Source organism: Gregarina niphandrodes (assembly GCF_000223845.1).
Source record: "Gregarina niphandrodes unplaced genomic scaffold scaffold00074, whole genome shotgun sequence".
Taxonomy (NCBI): Eukaryota; Apicomplexa; class Conoidasida; order Eugregarinorida; family Gregarinidae; genus Gregarina; species Gregarina niphandrodes.
The window spans coordinates 15433-27640 of record NW_011645840.1 but is presented as its reverse complement, the minus strand read 5'-3'; the positions used below and the strand labels follow the sequence as shown (position 1 = coordinate 27640).

The 12208-nt window shown below is 56.5% G+C and overlaps 6 protein-coding genes across 6 annotated transcripts; 5 read left to right on the top strand and 1 right to left on the bottom strand.

The window, feature by feature from the left end:
- Positions 1 to 882: 882 nt before the first annotated feature.
- Positions 883 to 1998, top strand: GNI_184400 (hypothetical protein; the record flags this gene model as incomplete). The annotated part of the gene is made up of 1 exon (XM_011135283.1): positions 883 to 1998. One exon carries the CDS (start codon positions 883 to 885, stop codon positions 1996 to 1998), a length of 1116 nt encoding a protein of 371 aa, XP_011133585.1.
- Positions 1999 to 3469: 1471 nt separating this feature from the next.
- On the top strand, positions 3470 to 4363 carry GNI_184390 (hypothetical protein; the record flags this gene model as incomplete). The annotated part of the gene is made up of 1 exon (XM_011135282.1): positions 3470 to 4363. One exon carries the CDS (start codon positions 3470 to 3472, stop codon positions 4361 to 4363), a length of 894 nt encoding a protein of 297 aa, XP_011133584.1.
- Positions 4364 to 4435: 72 nt separating this feature from the next.
- Positions 4436 to 6226, top strand: GNI_184380 (hypothetical protein; the record flags this gene model as incomplete). Its single annotated transcript, XM_011135281.1, has 1 exon — positions 4436 to 6226. The coding sequence occupies one exon, from the start codon at positions 4436 to 4438 to the stop codon at positions 6224 to 6226; it is 1791 nt and encodes a 596-aa protein (XP_011133583.1).
- A 222-nt stretch (positions 6227 to 6448) lies between these two features.
- On the bottom strand, positions 6449 to 8296 carry GNI_184370 (glutathione-disulfide reductase; the record flags this gene model as incomplete). The annotated part of the gene is made up of 1 exon (XM_011135280.1): positions 6449 to 8296. One exon carries the CDS (start codon positions 8294 to 8296, stop codon positions 6449 to 6451), a length of 1848 nt encoding a protein of 615 aa, XP_011133582.1.
- A 7-nt stretch (positions 8297 to 8303) lies between these two features.
- Positions 8304 to 10559, top strand: GNI_184360 (myb-like DNA-binding domain protein; the record flags this gene model as incomplete). The annotated part of the gene is made up of 1 exon (XM_011135279.1): positions 8304 to 10559. One exon carries the CDS (start codon positions 8304 to 8306, stop codon positions 10557 to 10559), a length of 2256 nt encoding a protein of 751 aa, XP_011133581.1.
- A 210-nt stretch (positions 10560 to 10769) lies between these two features.
- GNI_184350 (hypothetical protein) lies at positions 10770 to 11707 on the top strand (the record flags this gene model as incomplete). The annotated part of the gene is made up of 2 exons (XM_011135278.1): positions 10770 to 11221; positions 11473 to 11707. 2 exons carry the CDS (start codon positions 10770 to 10772, stop codon positions 11705 to 11707), a joined length of 687 nt encoding a protein of 228 aa, XP_011133580.1.
- Between the last annotated feature and the right edge of the window lie 501 nt (positions 11708 to 12208).

The window sequence follows — 12208 nt, the reverse complement described above, 5'->3', positions numbered from 1 at the left end:
ACCATTTTACGTCTCGTTAATCATGACCAAACATCTATAGCGAACAACCGATTCTTAAATGCATTCACCGAGGCAGTGTATGGGCCTCCGGCTTGCTTAGGGGGCACTCAGTTGAGGCTCATCTCCACAAAGCTTCTTGAAATTAATCATTTGATAAATCACCTTCGGCAACAGTGGATCAACAACCAAGGCCCTGAGACGGAATTGGGGTCCGACCGACCCTGCCGTTAGTTTTTTATGGGTTGAGGGACTTTTTACGAGCTCGTAATCTATTCAGCCCGCAAACCCAAATTCAACTCTGGCTGCGTTGAGAGGTGCTTCCGTTATGGGGTTTAAAATTTTTGAGCCTTTCTTTGAATGCTGGCCGTGTGTGGAGAATTTCGAGGCAGGCAAGTCTGGACATGTTTCTCCTTGTGTTGGGGGATGCCGATGACGGGTCAAGGTTCAGGCCAGGTTGCTTCGGAACCTTTTACCCAAACACCCACAGCGTCAAGAAGCGAGGCTGATGTTTTTGAGGTTCCTCTCCAAGGTCCTACAGTGCCCGGAGTTCCCCAAGTGCCTGGTATTGGCGCACACGTTTGGGACTGGTCGAGCGCAGCAGCAGTGGACCCCGAACTGTATTGGGCAACGCGCTTTTGGGTGCCACTGGATGAGGAGGGATACAGGCTATTGGCGTTTGTGGCTTCACTGGATTCGTCCCTTCGACGACGCGCGTGGGCAGCGAAGTGGCGGAACCGAAGCGTTAACGACAGCGTACTGGGATTTGATCCAAACTCGTGGGGACTGTCTGGGACGGCGCGACCCGCTTTTATTCCGACATTGGTCCAGAGAGGCTTCGAGGCTCACCAGGCATTGCACAGGACGCTCACACCCGAGAGCTGGATGAGACTCAAGACTATAGGACGTCAAAGCTTTGTACAATGTGGACTGGCTTATGTGGAACTCGGCGCTATCATTTCCGGTTATTTTGAGTACCCCTATGGTATTATCGATGAGCGGGTTTATAGAGCGGTGAGGGACATGATGTTTGTGAAGGATGCGAAGTATAATACGTCTCCAAGGGATGTGAAATCACAAATGCAAATGACGCAAACCAGAATGCGAAGATGCCACTGGATTGTGGGATGTCTTCTGCAACATGCGGGCGCAGACACCACACGGCTCGCACAATTTTGCATTAAGGAATTGGAGTATAACCCTCGGTCGTGCACCCAGTACCCGCTCCTTCAATGTCTCGCACCCCAGGTACGGGTCTTCTGCACCGAAAAAGATACCCCGGAACGCTTAAGCATCTTGGAGGCCATTCTCGCAAAACTGCCGGTCGTATCGGCGAAAGAATACGCACAACTAACTCAGGATCAACTTAACGATGACATGCGGCAAACAGCCGCCCTAGAGCCTTTGATTCAAAAAGATTGGGATAAAGCTTCGGCGGAATGTGAGCCGGCGGAGGTGGACTTTACGGCAGGGGTGGGGTCAGAACAGCATCAAGGCCATCGGTACCCAACATGTAGTAGGGGAGTGGTTGACCAGAACCCGTTGTCGAGGAAGAGACAGATTCCGCAGGAATGTTCTCACCTGACGAAAAAAAAGGGGACTGAAGGCGGGTCCGGGTCGATCTTCGGCGAAGTTGACCAGTGTGTGTCTGGTGCTTGGACGCAGCCGGCCGCCGTTCTACCGGCGGCTGACGTACCCGTGGTCGCCGTGTCAATAGCTGGCAACGTCTCACATCCCGGCTGCGTTCTGCCCCGTGATCGAGTCGCTACGCAATTCTTTTATGAAATGAGTCAACAGCCAAGTACGTCTCCAGCTATTCAACAGCTGGAACGGCTCGTTAATCACGACCAAGGATCTGTAGTGGATGACGCGTTCGTGAATGCCTTCGCCGAGGCGGTGTGGAAGGAATATGGACCACTGTTGTCGCCTCCCATGGACCATTTGATGGCTGATGTGAACGACCTCCCGTACGAGCCGGCTTGCAAGTCACCCTGGGCCTAGGGTTTACCGCCACAGTGAACCGACAGCCAAGATTCTAGTAGCCGAGGAAGATCATTGTGTTCAAGACGGATAGGAAACGGCCTCTGTGAGTGATCTCAATTCGTTTGAGAGAGACCTACCCTTAAGTCAATCACGGTTGCTGCGGGTCGAACTGCAGGTCAGTTTGATTCGGGGCCTTTTGCCTGGGAACCCGCAGCGTCAAGAAGCGAGTTTGGCGTCCCCCACGCGAGGTTGGCGTCCCCCACGCGAGTTTGGCATCGACGCACGCGTTTGGGAGTGGTCGAGTGCGGCAGGAGCAGGACCGAACTGTGTTGATCAACGCGCTTTTGGATGCCCTTTGGACATGGGGGAATACAATCGATTAGCGTCCTGGGGACAGTGGCGGGGTCGAAACGTTCATCACAGCACGTTGGGACTCGATGCGGGGCCGTGGGACACGGATTGTCCAGTTTTGGTGCCGCCTGGTGCGTAGCCAACACGCAGTGATAGCTGGTCAAGGTGTTCCCGGAACAAGTGTGGAAGGAATATGGGCCAATGCTGTCGTCGTGAAATACACAGACTGCATCAAGGGAGCGGAGACTTGATAGAAGCCGGGGTCGGTTGGTTTTTTCTCCTTGGGTCGGGTCGGTTGAGAATCCACCAGAATGTCGATTTCCGACTGCATAGTGAGTGTGATCAGGACGTCCAGGGACGAGGAAACGGCGCTTGAGCTAGCTCCGATTCATGTGAGAGAGCTACCCCGGGGTATTGAGGGGCAGGTGTCCGTGCTAAGGAAGTGAAAGCGACAGTGATGGGGTACCCGGCTTTAAATTTCGGCATTTCTCCGTGAATGCTGGCAGTGTCTGGAGGGGTTCAAGACAGACGGGTCTGGACATGCTTTTCCTTGTGTTGGGGCCAGGTTGCTTCGGGACCTTTTGCCCGGGCACCCACAGCGTCAAGAAGCAAGACTGATGTTTTTGAGATTCCTCTCCAAAGTCCCACTGTCCCCGAAGTTCCCCACGTGCCTGGTGTTGGCGCACACGTTTGGAACTGGTCGAGTGCAGCAGCAATGGACCCCGAACTGTACTGGGCAACGCGCTTTTGGGTGCCATTGGATCAGGAGGGATACAAGCTATTGGCGTTTGTCGCTTCACTCGATACGTCCCTTCGACGCCGCGAGTGGGCAGCGAAGTGGCGGAAGCGAAGCGTTACCAACAGCGTGTTAGGTTTTGATGTGAAGCTGTGGAGACTGGCTACGGCAGGGATGGTGCGTCCAGTCTTCATTCCGACAGTTCAATGCGGCTTCGAGTCACATCAGATGTTACATAGAACGCTGACTCCCGAGGCTTGGATGAGGCTGAGAACCATAGGGCCCCAAAGCTTCGCGGAATGTGGACTGGCTTATGTGGAGCTCGGCGCTATCATTTCCAGGTATTACCGGTACCCGTATGGTGTTCTCGATGAGTCGGTTCATACAGCTGTTAGGGACATGATGCCCTCGAAGAATATGATACAACCCAAGATGCGCAGGCGCCACTGGATTGTGGGATGTCTTCTGCAACATGCGGGCGCAGACACCACACGGCTCGCACGATTTTGCGTTAAGGAATTGGAGTATAACCCTCGGTCGTGCACCAAGTACCCGCTCCTTCAATGTCTCGCACCCCAGGTACGGGTTTCCTCCTCCAAAAAAGATACCCTGGAACGCTTAAGCATCTTGGAGGCCATTCTCGCAAAACTGCCGGTCGTATCGGCGAAAGAATACGCACAACTAACTCAGGATCAACTTAACGATGACATGCGGCAAACAGCGACGGCCGGAGCACTCACTCTTGAGCCACTTATTCAAGACGAGTGGGGCGCAGCTTTGACGGAATGTGAGACGGACTTTACAGGAGGGACGGGGCCAGAATGTGAGACGGACTTTACAGGAGGGATGGGGCCAGAATTATTCAACGAGACTGTGTCGTCGAGACAAATTCAGCAGGAACATCCTCCTCACCTGGCGAAAAGAAAAGGGATTGAAGGCGGGTCGGGGTCGTCCTTGGACGGAGCTGGCCAATCTGTGCTTGGGGCTTGGGGGCAGTCGGTAGTCGATGCACCGACCGTCGAGGTACCCATGGTCGAGGGGGGCGACTTGCTAATGGCTGGCGGCGTCTCACATTCCGCCTGCGTGGTGCGTTGTGACAAAACCGCTGGGCAGCCAAGCAAGGCTCCAACCATTCAACAGCTAGAACGACTCGTAAATCAGGATCAAGGAACTGTAGTGGATGACCGGTTCATGGATACATTCGCCGAGGCAGTGTGGAAGGAATATGGACCACTGTTGGTGCCTCCCATGGACCATTTGATGGCTGAGCTGGATCATTACCTCTGCGCTCAGTAGTAGCCTCTGCGCCAAGTGGCGTTGAAAGGTCAGGTTAAAAATTTCAGTCGAGTTTTCGTCGGCCTTTTTTGAATGCTGGCTTTGTCTGATGAGGTTCGAGGTAGACGGGTCTGGACTTGTTTCTCCTTGGGTCTGGGGCAAGTCTTTGGGCATTCAGCGACGGTTGCTGCAGGTCAGGATGATTCGGGGCCTTTTGCCTGGAGACTCTCGGCGTCAAAAAGCGACGCTGGCGTCCCCCAGGGTCCGGGCGTCCCCCAGAGTCCGGGCGTCCCCCAGGTTCCGGGCGTCCCCCAGAGTCCTACCGTCCCCTGCGTGGCTGGTGTCAGTGCAGACGTTTGGGATTGGTCGAGTGCGGGAGGAACAGACCCTGAATTGTATTGGGCAACGCGCTTTTGGGTGCCATTGGATGAGGAGGGATACGGCCGATTGGCGCCCGCGATTTTAGTCACCCGTCCGCTCTTTCGCCGTTCCAAGTGGAGGGCGAAATGGGAACGAGCTAAGGATGTTCATGACACGATAGGATTTGATGCGAAGTCGTGGGGTCTAGCTTCGGCAGGTCCGATACGCCCGGCTTTCATTCCGACAGTGGCCCGGGGTGGCTTCGAGTCACATCAGATGTTACATAGAACGCTCACCCCCAAGGCTTGGATGAGGCTGAGGACTATAGGGCCCGAAAGCTTCGCGAAATGTGGACTGGTTTATGTAGAGCTCGGTGCTATCATTTCCAGGTATTACCGATACCCCTATGGTGTTCTCGATGAGACGATTCATCAGACGGTGATGGACATGATGTTTCCCAAGGACAAGAAGGACATGTCCCGGGGAGAACTCCGAGGACGCCACAATGACTGGGTCACGGGCTGTCTTCTACAGCATGCGGACGCAGACACCACACGGCTTACGGAATTTTGCGCCAACGACTTAGGCTATAATCCCTGTTCATTTAAGAAGCATCCGTTTCTTCAATGTCTCACACGGCGGTTACGGGTCTCTACCGCCATAAGAGGTGCCCCGGAACGCTTAAACATCTTGCAGATCACTCTCGCAGGACTGCCGGTCGTATCGGCGGAAAAATACGCACAACTAACTGACAAGCAACTTTACGACGACATGCGGCAAACAGCTAAAGAGGCGACTGTCGGAGCGCTCACCCAAGAGCAATTGGTTCGAGAAGATTGGGATAAAGCTTTGGCGGAATGTGAACCGGCTGAGGCGGAGTCGACAGGTGGGGCGGGATCAGAAGAGTGTCGAGTAATATTCCTCCAGAGAGCCAGGGAGAAGGCTTTGCCCGGACGTCGTTCTGCTGTAGATCCAGGCCGCCATGTTGATCGCCTTGCCACGACACCGTCGGGAACGCTGAAGGACGCGCTGGATTTGATGCCTCCTGGTACGTACACAACAACACGTAGCAGGGGAATGATCAGTCAGAAGGCGTTGTCGAGAAAGAGACGAATTCCGCTCGAATATCCTGACCTGGCGAAAAAAAGGGGGATTGAAGGCGGGTCCGGGTCGACCTTGGACGGGCACTCGGCGGCCGATACAGCGGCGGTCGAGGAACCGGCGCTGGACGTACCGACGGTCGATGTACCCGTAATCGCCGTGCCAGCAACTCACAGCGTCTCACATTCCGACTGCATGGTACGTTGTGACAGTCATGATGGGCAGTCAAGCAAGGCCCCAACCATTCAACAGCTGGAATGGCTCGTAAATCATGACTTAGGATCTGTAGAGGATGACCGGTTCATGGATACATTCGCCGAGGCAGTGTGGAAGGAATATGGACCACTGTTGTCGATTCCCATGGACCATTTGATGGCTAACGGGAACGACCTCCCGCTCGAGCAGCTTGCAGCGGGGCTATAGCCCCGATCGAAACTTTTGAATCGACAACAATGATGGGCGGTCGGTCTACTTTTTGTCAGACATGTTTCATCCAACTGGCTTGGTTACGAAACTTGTCGGAAGGCGGTAGGCCAGGATGAAGACTTGTCGCTCGCTGGCAGTTAGTTGTTTGAGTCGGAGAAAAATGTTTTTCTTACCTACCAAAAGCCAGCAAACGATTAAATTACAGCACACACGTGTGTGCTATGGCCAGGTAGTGGTGGTGCTGCTGTCCTTGTTGGCGATTTCTTCGTCGTGGAATTTGCTTTGAATACGGCGGAGGTCATTGTCTGGGTGTGGGAGGCCCCAGGGAGCGCAAGTGACGATTTCCTCGGCTGCAGATGGGTGCACGGCGACGACGTTGTCAAGGTCATTTTTGGTTGCGTGCAACTTGAGGGCGAGTCCGAAGCCCTGGATGATCTCATCGGCTCCCATGCCAATGACGTGTATGCCAACAACTTGTTCATGAAGGTGTTTAACGCAGACAAGTTTGATGTAGGTTTTGGGTTTCTCTGTTGGTATCACGTCGAAGACATTGTAGTATAAGTTCACTGCGGTGTTTGTGTATACCAGTACATCGTCATTACCGAACCGTTCACGCGCCTGGGCTTCACTCAGTCCCACTGTGCCGATAGGTGGGTGACTGAACACTACTGTCGGCACGTCTTCGTACGCCACCTTGGCCGCCTCAAACCCCTCCAAATACAAACGATCCGCCAACCGTCGTCCCGCTGCAATTGCCATAGGCGTCAACTCCACTCGTCCAATAACGTCACCCAATGCGTACAGCCCTGTATCCGCTCCCACGGCCGGGCCCACGTCCGAGACATTTGTCGCGTGGTCGTCTTTAGCGTGGTCGTCTTTAGCGTGGTTGTCTTTAGCGTGGTTGTCTTGTCCAAAGCAGACGTTTTGGAAATCATCTACTTGGATGTGTCCGGCGGAATCGCAGCGTACATTCAGTGCATCGAGGCCAAGCGCATCGGTGTTGGGTTCGCGACCGATGGCTACAATGATACTATCGAAGTGGTCGAAAGTTCGGCCATCCTTAAGTCGGATCTGTTTGCCATTTGCATCAACAATAAACTCCTCTACTTGGGCACCTCGGTGCAAATGACAGCCCTGGCGTTCAAGGAACTCGGTGCACTTCGTCGATAGCATCTCATCAAAACTGCGCAACACTTTCTCATGCCGCAGAAACAAATGTGTCTCGCATCCCAATCCAGTCAAAACACCCGCAAATTCCACTGCAATATAACCCGCTCCTACCACCGCTACCTTCTCAGGTCGCCGCTCCAACGCGAAGAAACCGTCACTACCCACCGCCACCGTTGCCTCTCCGGGCACACCCAATTTCTTGCTCCGACTCCCCACGGCCACAACCACACGTTCCGCACACAAGCGCACTTCCGGCACTCCACCCGTCGTCGCCTTTCCCTTCACCCGCACCACCCAACGCGCCGACGATTTAAGCGCCGACGATTTAAGCGCCGACGCTGGGGCCTCTGCATCCCCCACCAACGGGGCGTCTCCGGCGGTCTCGATGCTGGCCGTGCCGCGGTAGATGTCGATGCCGTGTGCGCGCAGTTGTTGCTCGTAGATGCCGTTCAGACGCTGCACGCTCGCGTCCCTACGCGATTTCAGGTACGCCCAGTCTACCGCCGGCGCCGCCAGTCCACCGGCGGGCGCGCACTTGTCTACACACGTGTCTGCACACGTGTCTGCGCACTTGTCTGCACACGTGTTTGCACACGTGTTTGCACACGTGTCCTGCGCAGACGGCGTGAGACCGTAATGGTGCGCCTCCTGCAGGAACTCGCGCGCCTGGCTGGCCCACCACATGATCTTCTTCGGCACGCAGCCCACGTTCACGCATGTGCCGCCGAAGGCACCAGCCTCCACGACGGCGACGCGGGCGCCGTGGCTGCTGGCGCGTTTGGCGCAGGCGACGCCGCCACTGCCGGCACCAATGACCACTAGATCGTACCGGGCCAGATCTGTGGACTGGGGGTAGGTCTCGGTTGAGTCGTCGGCCTTGGTCTGGGTCGAATTCATTAAAAAAATGCGGTCAGTGCAGAAGGGGGGTCAGTGGAAGAATAGCGAGGATGAGGTACTGAAGGCTGCGGTGATGAAGTATGGTATGAACAACTGGAGTCGTGTGGCGTCGTTATTGAATCGGAAGACAGCTCGGCAATGTCGTGCTCGATGGTATGAATGGTTGGATCCCCATGTGAAGAAGACGGCATGGTCTCAGGCTGAGGATGAGCGTTTGTTGCACGCAGTTAAGTTGTTTCCAACACAGTGGAAGACGGTGGGGCCTTTGGTGGGTCGTACGGCGTATCAATGTCTCACCCGTTACGGCGAATTGTTAGACCGCGCGGCGGGTCGGGAAGACGGGCAGGATGTGGAAGACCCGGACGACCCACGGAGACTGCGTCCGGGTGAGATAGATCCGAACCCGGAGACCCGGCCGGCCAAGGCCGATGCCGTGGATCTGGACGACGATGAGAAAGAAATGCTGGCTGAGGCGCGCGCACGACTTGCAAACACCAAAGGTAAAAAGGCGAAGCGGAAGGCGCGTGAGAAACAATTGGAGAGTCGCAAACGTTCCGTCATGGTGCAGAGACGTAAGGAGCTTGAGGAGGCTGGTATCATGCTTAAACCTCGACGGAACAAGGCGGAGCGCATGGATTACGCTACCGAAATCCCATTCGAAACCGCACCCCGACTCGGTCTGTATGACACCAGCTATGAACAAGAATTGCCTGCCAGCCGCAAAGCAGCCGCACTAAAACTCCAATCCCTCGAGGCTGCCAAGGCTAAGGTACGCAATCAACGACTACAAATAGAAGATCGAAAACGCAAACCTGTGAATACCCAAAATGAGGTAGACGTCTTCAGTGTCCGCCAACGCAGTACTTTAACCTTACCCAGGCCCTTAGCCGCCGACCAAGATCTGGTCGACCTCGCCAAAGCCGCCGTCCGACCTGCTCCAGACCTGTTGAGCGACGTACTTGCGCCCGTCGTCGGCACACAGAAACTTACTGCCGGCACACGCCTCGACACACATGCTGGCACACACCTCGGTACGGGGACACTGCCCGGGCGTAACACCACCGGGACGGGGGCTCCCAAAAGTTCCAGTCGGGGGATTTTGCCGGTAGCGGAGGACGAGTTTGCATCACGAAAGTTCTCTGCTGCCGAACTATTGGGCGAGATGCCGCTTACAGTAGGGCTACGATATGGCGTGGAGATTGATTTACATCTCGACTCAACGTCCGAGACAGAAGCCGACAGGCCCGAGGACGCGCGCGATATGGCTCGCATACGACAGCGCACACGCGCGCGTCAACTCGACCGACTCGCGGCCGTAAACCGGCGAGTCGAACTCTTCCTCGGACATTACCCACGCCCCGAACAACTGCCCCAGGACCCCGTCCTTCTCGTCACCCTTCTGCGCCGCGGTTCCGAAACGGCGACCAAGGTCAAGGCCGAAACGGCGACCAAGGTCAAGGCCGAGACGGCGGCCAAGGTCAAGGCCGAAAACCTGATTGACTTGCAGGTCGCCGAATTGCTTTGCGACGATGAACGCTTCCTCCCCGCCAAGGAGTACTACAAGTTCTTCCAGTCGCCGGACGCCCTCGAGTCGATAACGAACTTGCGTAATAGCTTCCTCCTCGCCGCACAACAACGTAACCAGACGGCTCTTAAATGGCTCGAACGCGCTGCCGACCTCATCAACCAGCTAGCCACACAAGAGCGTCAACAATGGGAAGGAGATGAGCGAGAAATAGATGAGCGAGAAATAGATGAGCGAGAAACAGAGGACAACAGTGCTGAAGCCATGGTCATCGAGGAGACTATGTTCGACCGGTATCGCGCGCACATTCCCGTGCACTCATTGGAGCAGGAAGCAGTGGGGAGCCCGGGGGTGGGGGAGATGCGCGTGGCAGTCTGGGACGGCGACCGTTGCCGGTTCGTGGCGGTAGACGACCGACTTGCGACTGGCCGGATCGACGAAGAGATCGCGGCTGCGACCAAGACCTCTGCACAAAACGCGAAGGCAAACCGCAAGTTGGCGAACAACGTGGCGCTGCTCACCGCGGGATATGGTGAACGCGTCGATGCCCTGCTCCACAACCTCGACGTCCTCTACCAGTGCGAACTCGACCTCTTCCACCAAACCACCGCCGCCCAACTTCCCGAACAAAAACTCGCCTTGGTCGACCCGAACACCGGGACGGAGACGGCTATGAGTCTCGGTCCCGGTGTTCGGGCTGCTACCGGGTCTAACGGAGACAACGTTCCCGTGCGGTAGTCGACCGCGCGGTGGGCGCGCGAAACGCAAACTATATAATTCGGCCTTCGTCAAGGTCCTTAAATCCCGGGGGAGGGATGCCCCCATGGACGTAGAGGTATGCCCCCATGGACGTAGAGGTATGCCCCCATGGACGTAGAGGTATGCCCCCATGGACGTAGTGGGGCTGGTGAGAAAGGAGTTGGAGTTCCGGGAGGAGTTAATTTTTTAATGAGCGTGGAGGCGCTGGAGCTGCTGGCGCGCCGGCGTGTGGGGACCAAGGGGCACAGTGAGGTGTTGGTGCGTTGGCGTGTGCCATTCGGCCCGCAGGAGCGTTTGTTGTGGGAGCCGACGGCATCTTTTGCACCGGAGGCGTTGGTCAAGTTGTGTGCTGGTAAGGACGCGAGTGCCATTGTGGGCGAGGAGCCCGTGGAATGGCGAATAAACGACCCGGGGAACATGAACCTAAGGCGCGCATGCCAAGGACTGCCGATTGGTCCCTACGTCCCAGAACCGCAGGTGGCCGTAGAGGCGTTCCTGGCCTACGCCGAAGCCGACAAGCCCAAGGTCTTCGTCAAATGGGCACATGTAGGCATCGGACATGCCGCCTGGTGCGACCTGGCCGATCTCCCTCCAGCACTCCTCGTAAACAAGTTCCGCGATCTACAGCGCACCGTCGCGCTGTGGGAAGAACTCAGCGGCACTGCCGCCATCTGGACCGAACATCTCCGGCGGCCCACCACCTATCCCTCACGCGTCATGACTCAAAGCCAACGGGCCCTCAAGAACCAACCCACGGCCGCGACCCAAGCCAGCGTCACAGCGAGTCAGAAGAATACTCCCGCGAGTCAGAAGAATACTCCGGCCCGTAAACCAACCACTGTCGGTGGCTCTCTCAAGGTGGCACGCAGGACACCTCCCTACCTCGTCGTAGCGGACCAGCCAGAATCGCCACGGTCGGAGACTCTGACCCCGCAAATCACTCAAACCGCAGTGCCGCAAACTCCGCCGCCAGATCCCCCAAGGAACAGCGCCGAAGTTATGATGCATGCGGAACCCGAAAGCCCCGTCGCGATGGACATCGACTCGCCACCGCGGGGTACCGAACCAAAGGATACCGGCCGGCCAGCGCCGAACAAATCAGTATCCAGCCAGCCATTTCTCTCTAAGTCAGTCCCCAGTCAGTCAGCTTCCACTGAGCCAGCTCTTAGCGGGGCCCTTTTCGGCTCTCAAGTTCCCAGTCCACAAGCCCTGACGAACCAGCATGTCCTTACCAACCAGCAAGCCCCCGGTGGTGTCCGTGCCATATCCGGTCAGCAAGTAGGTCGTGAGTCGCGGCCGGCGACATTAGCCAATGTCCCGTTGATGCCGGGGCCAGTGATTCCCGCAGGGTGGACGCCGGCGCCTTCATGGTTGCCACAGCCGCCACCGGCGACTCTTCCGGCTTCGTTGCCGCCGCCATCGATTTATGTGGCGGGGCAGCGTGGGTTAGCCCGGGTGCCAGACGGTCGGCTCGTGGCTGCACCCGCCCGGTCTGATCTTATAGCTCCGGGTCTTGGAGCTCCGGATCCGGGGGGTTCCGGCCGTGTGGAGACACTGAAGCAGGAGAAGGCGTCTTCGAAAACGGAGGCGGCTCCGAAAACGGAGGCGGCTCCGAAAACGGAGGCGGC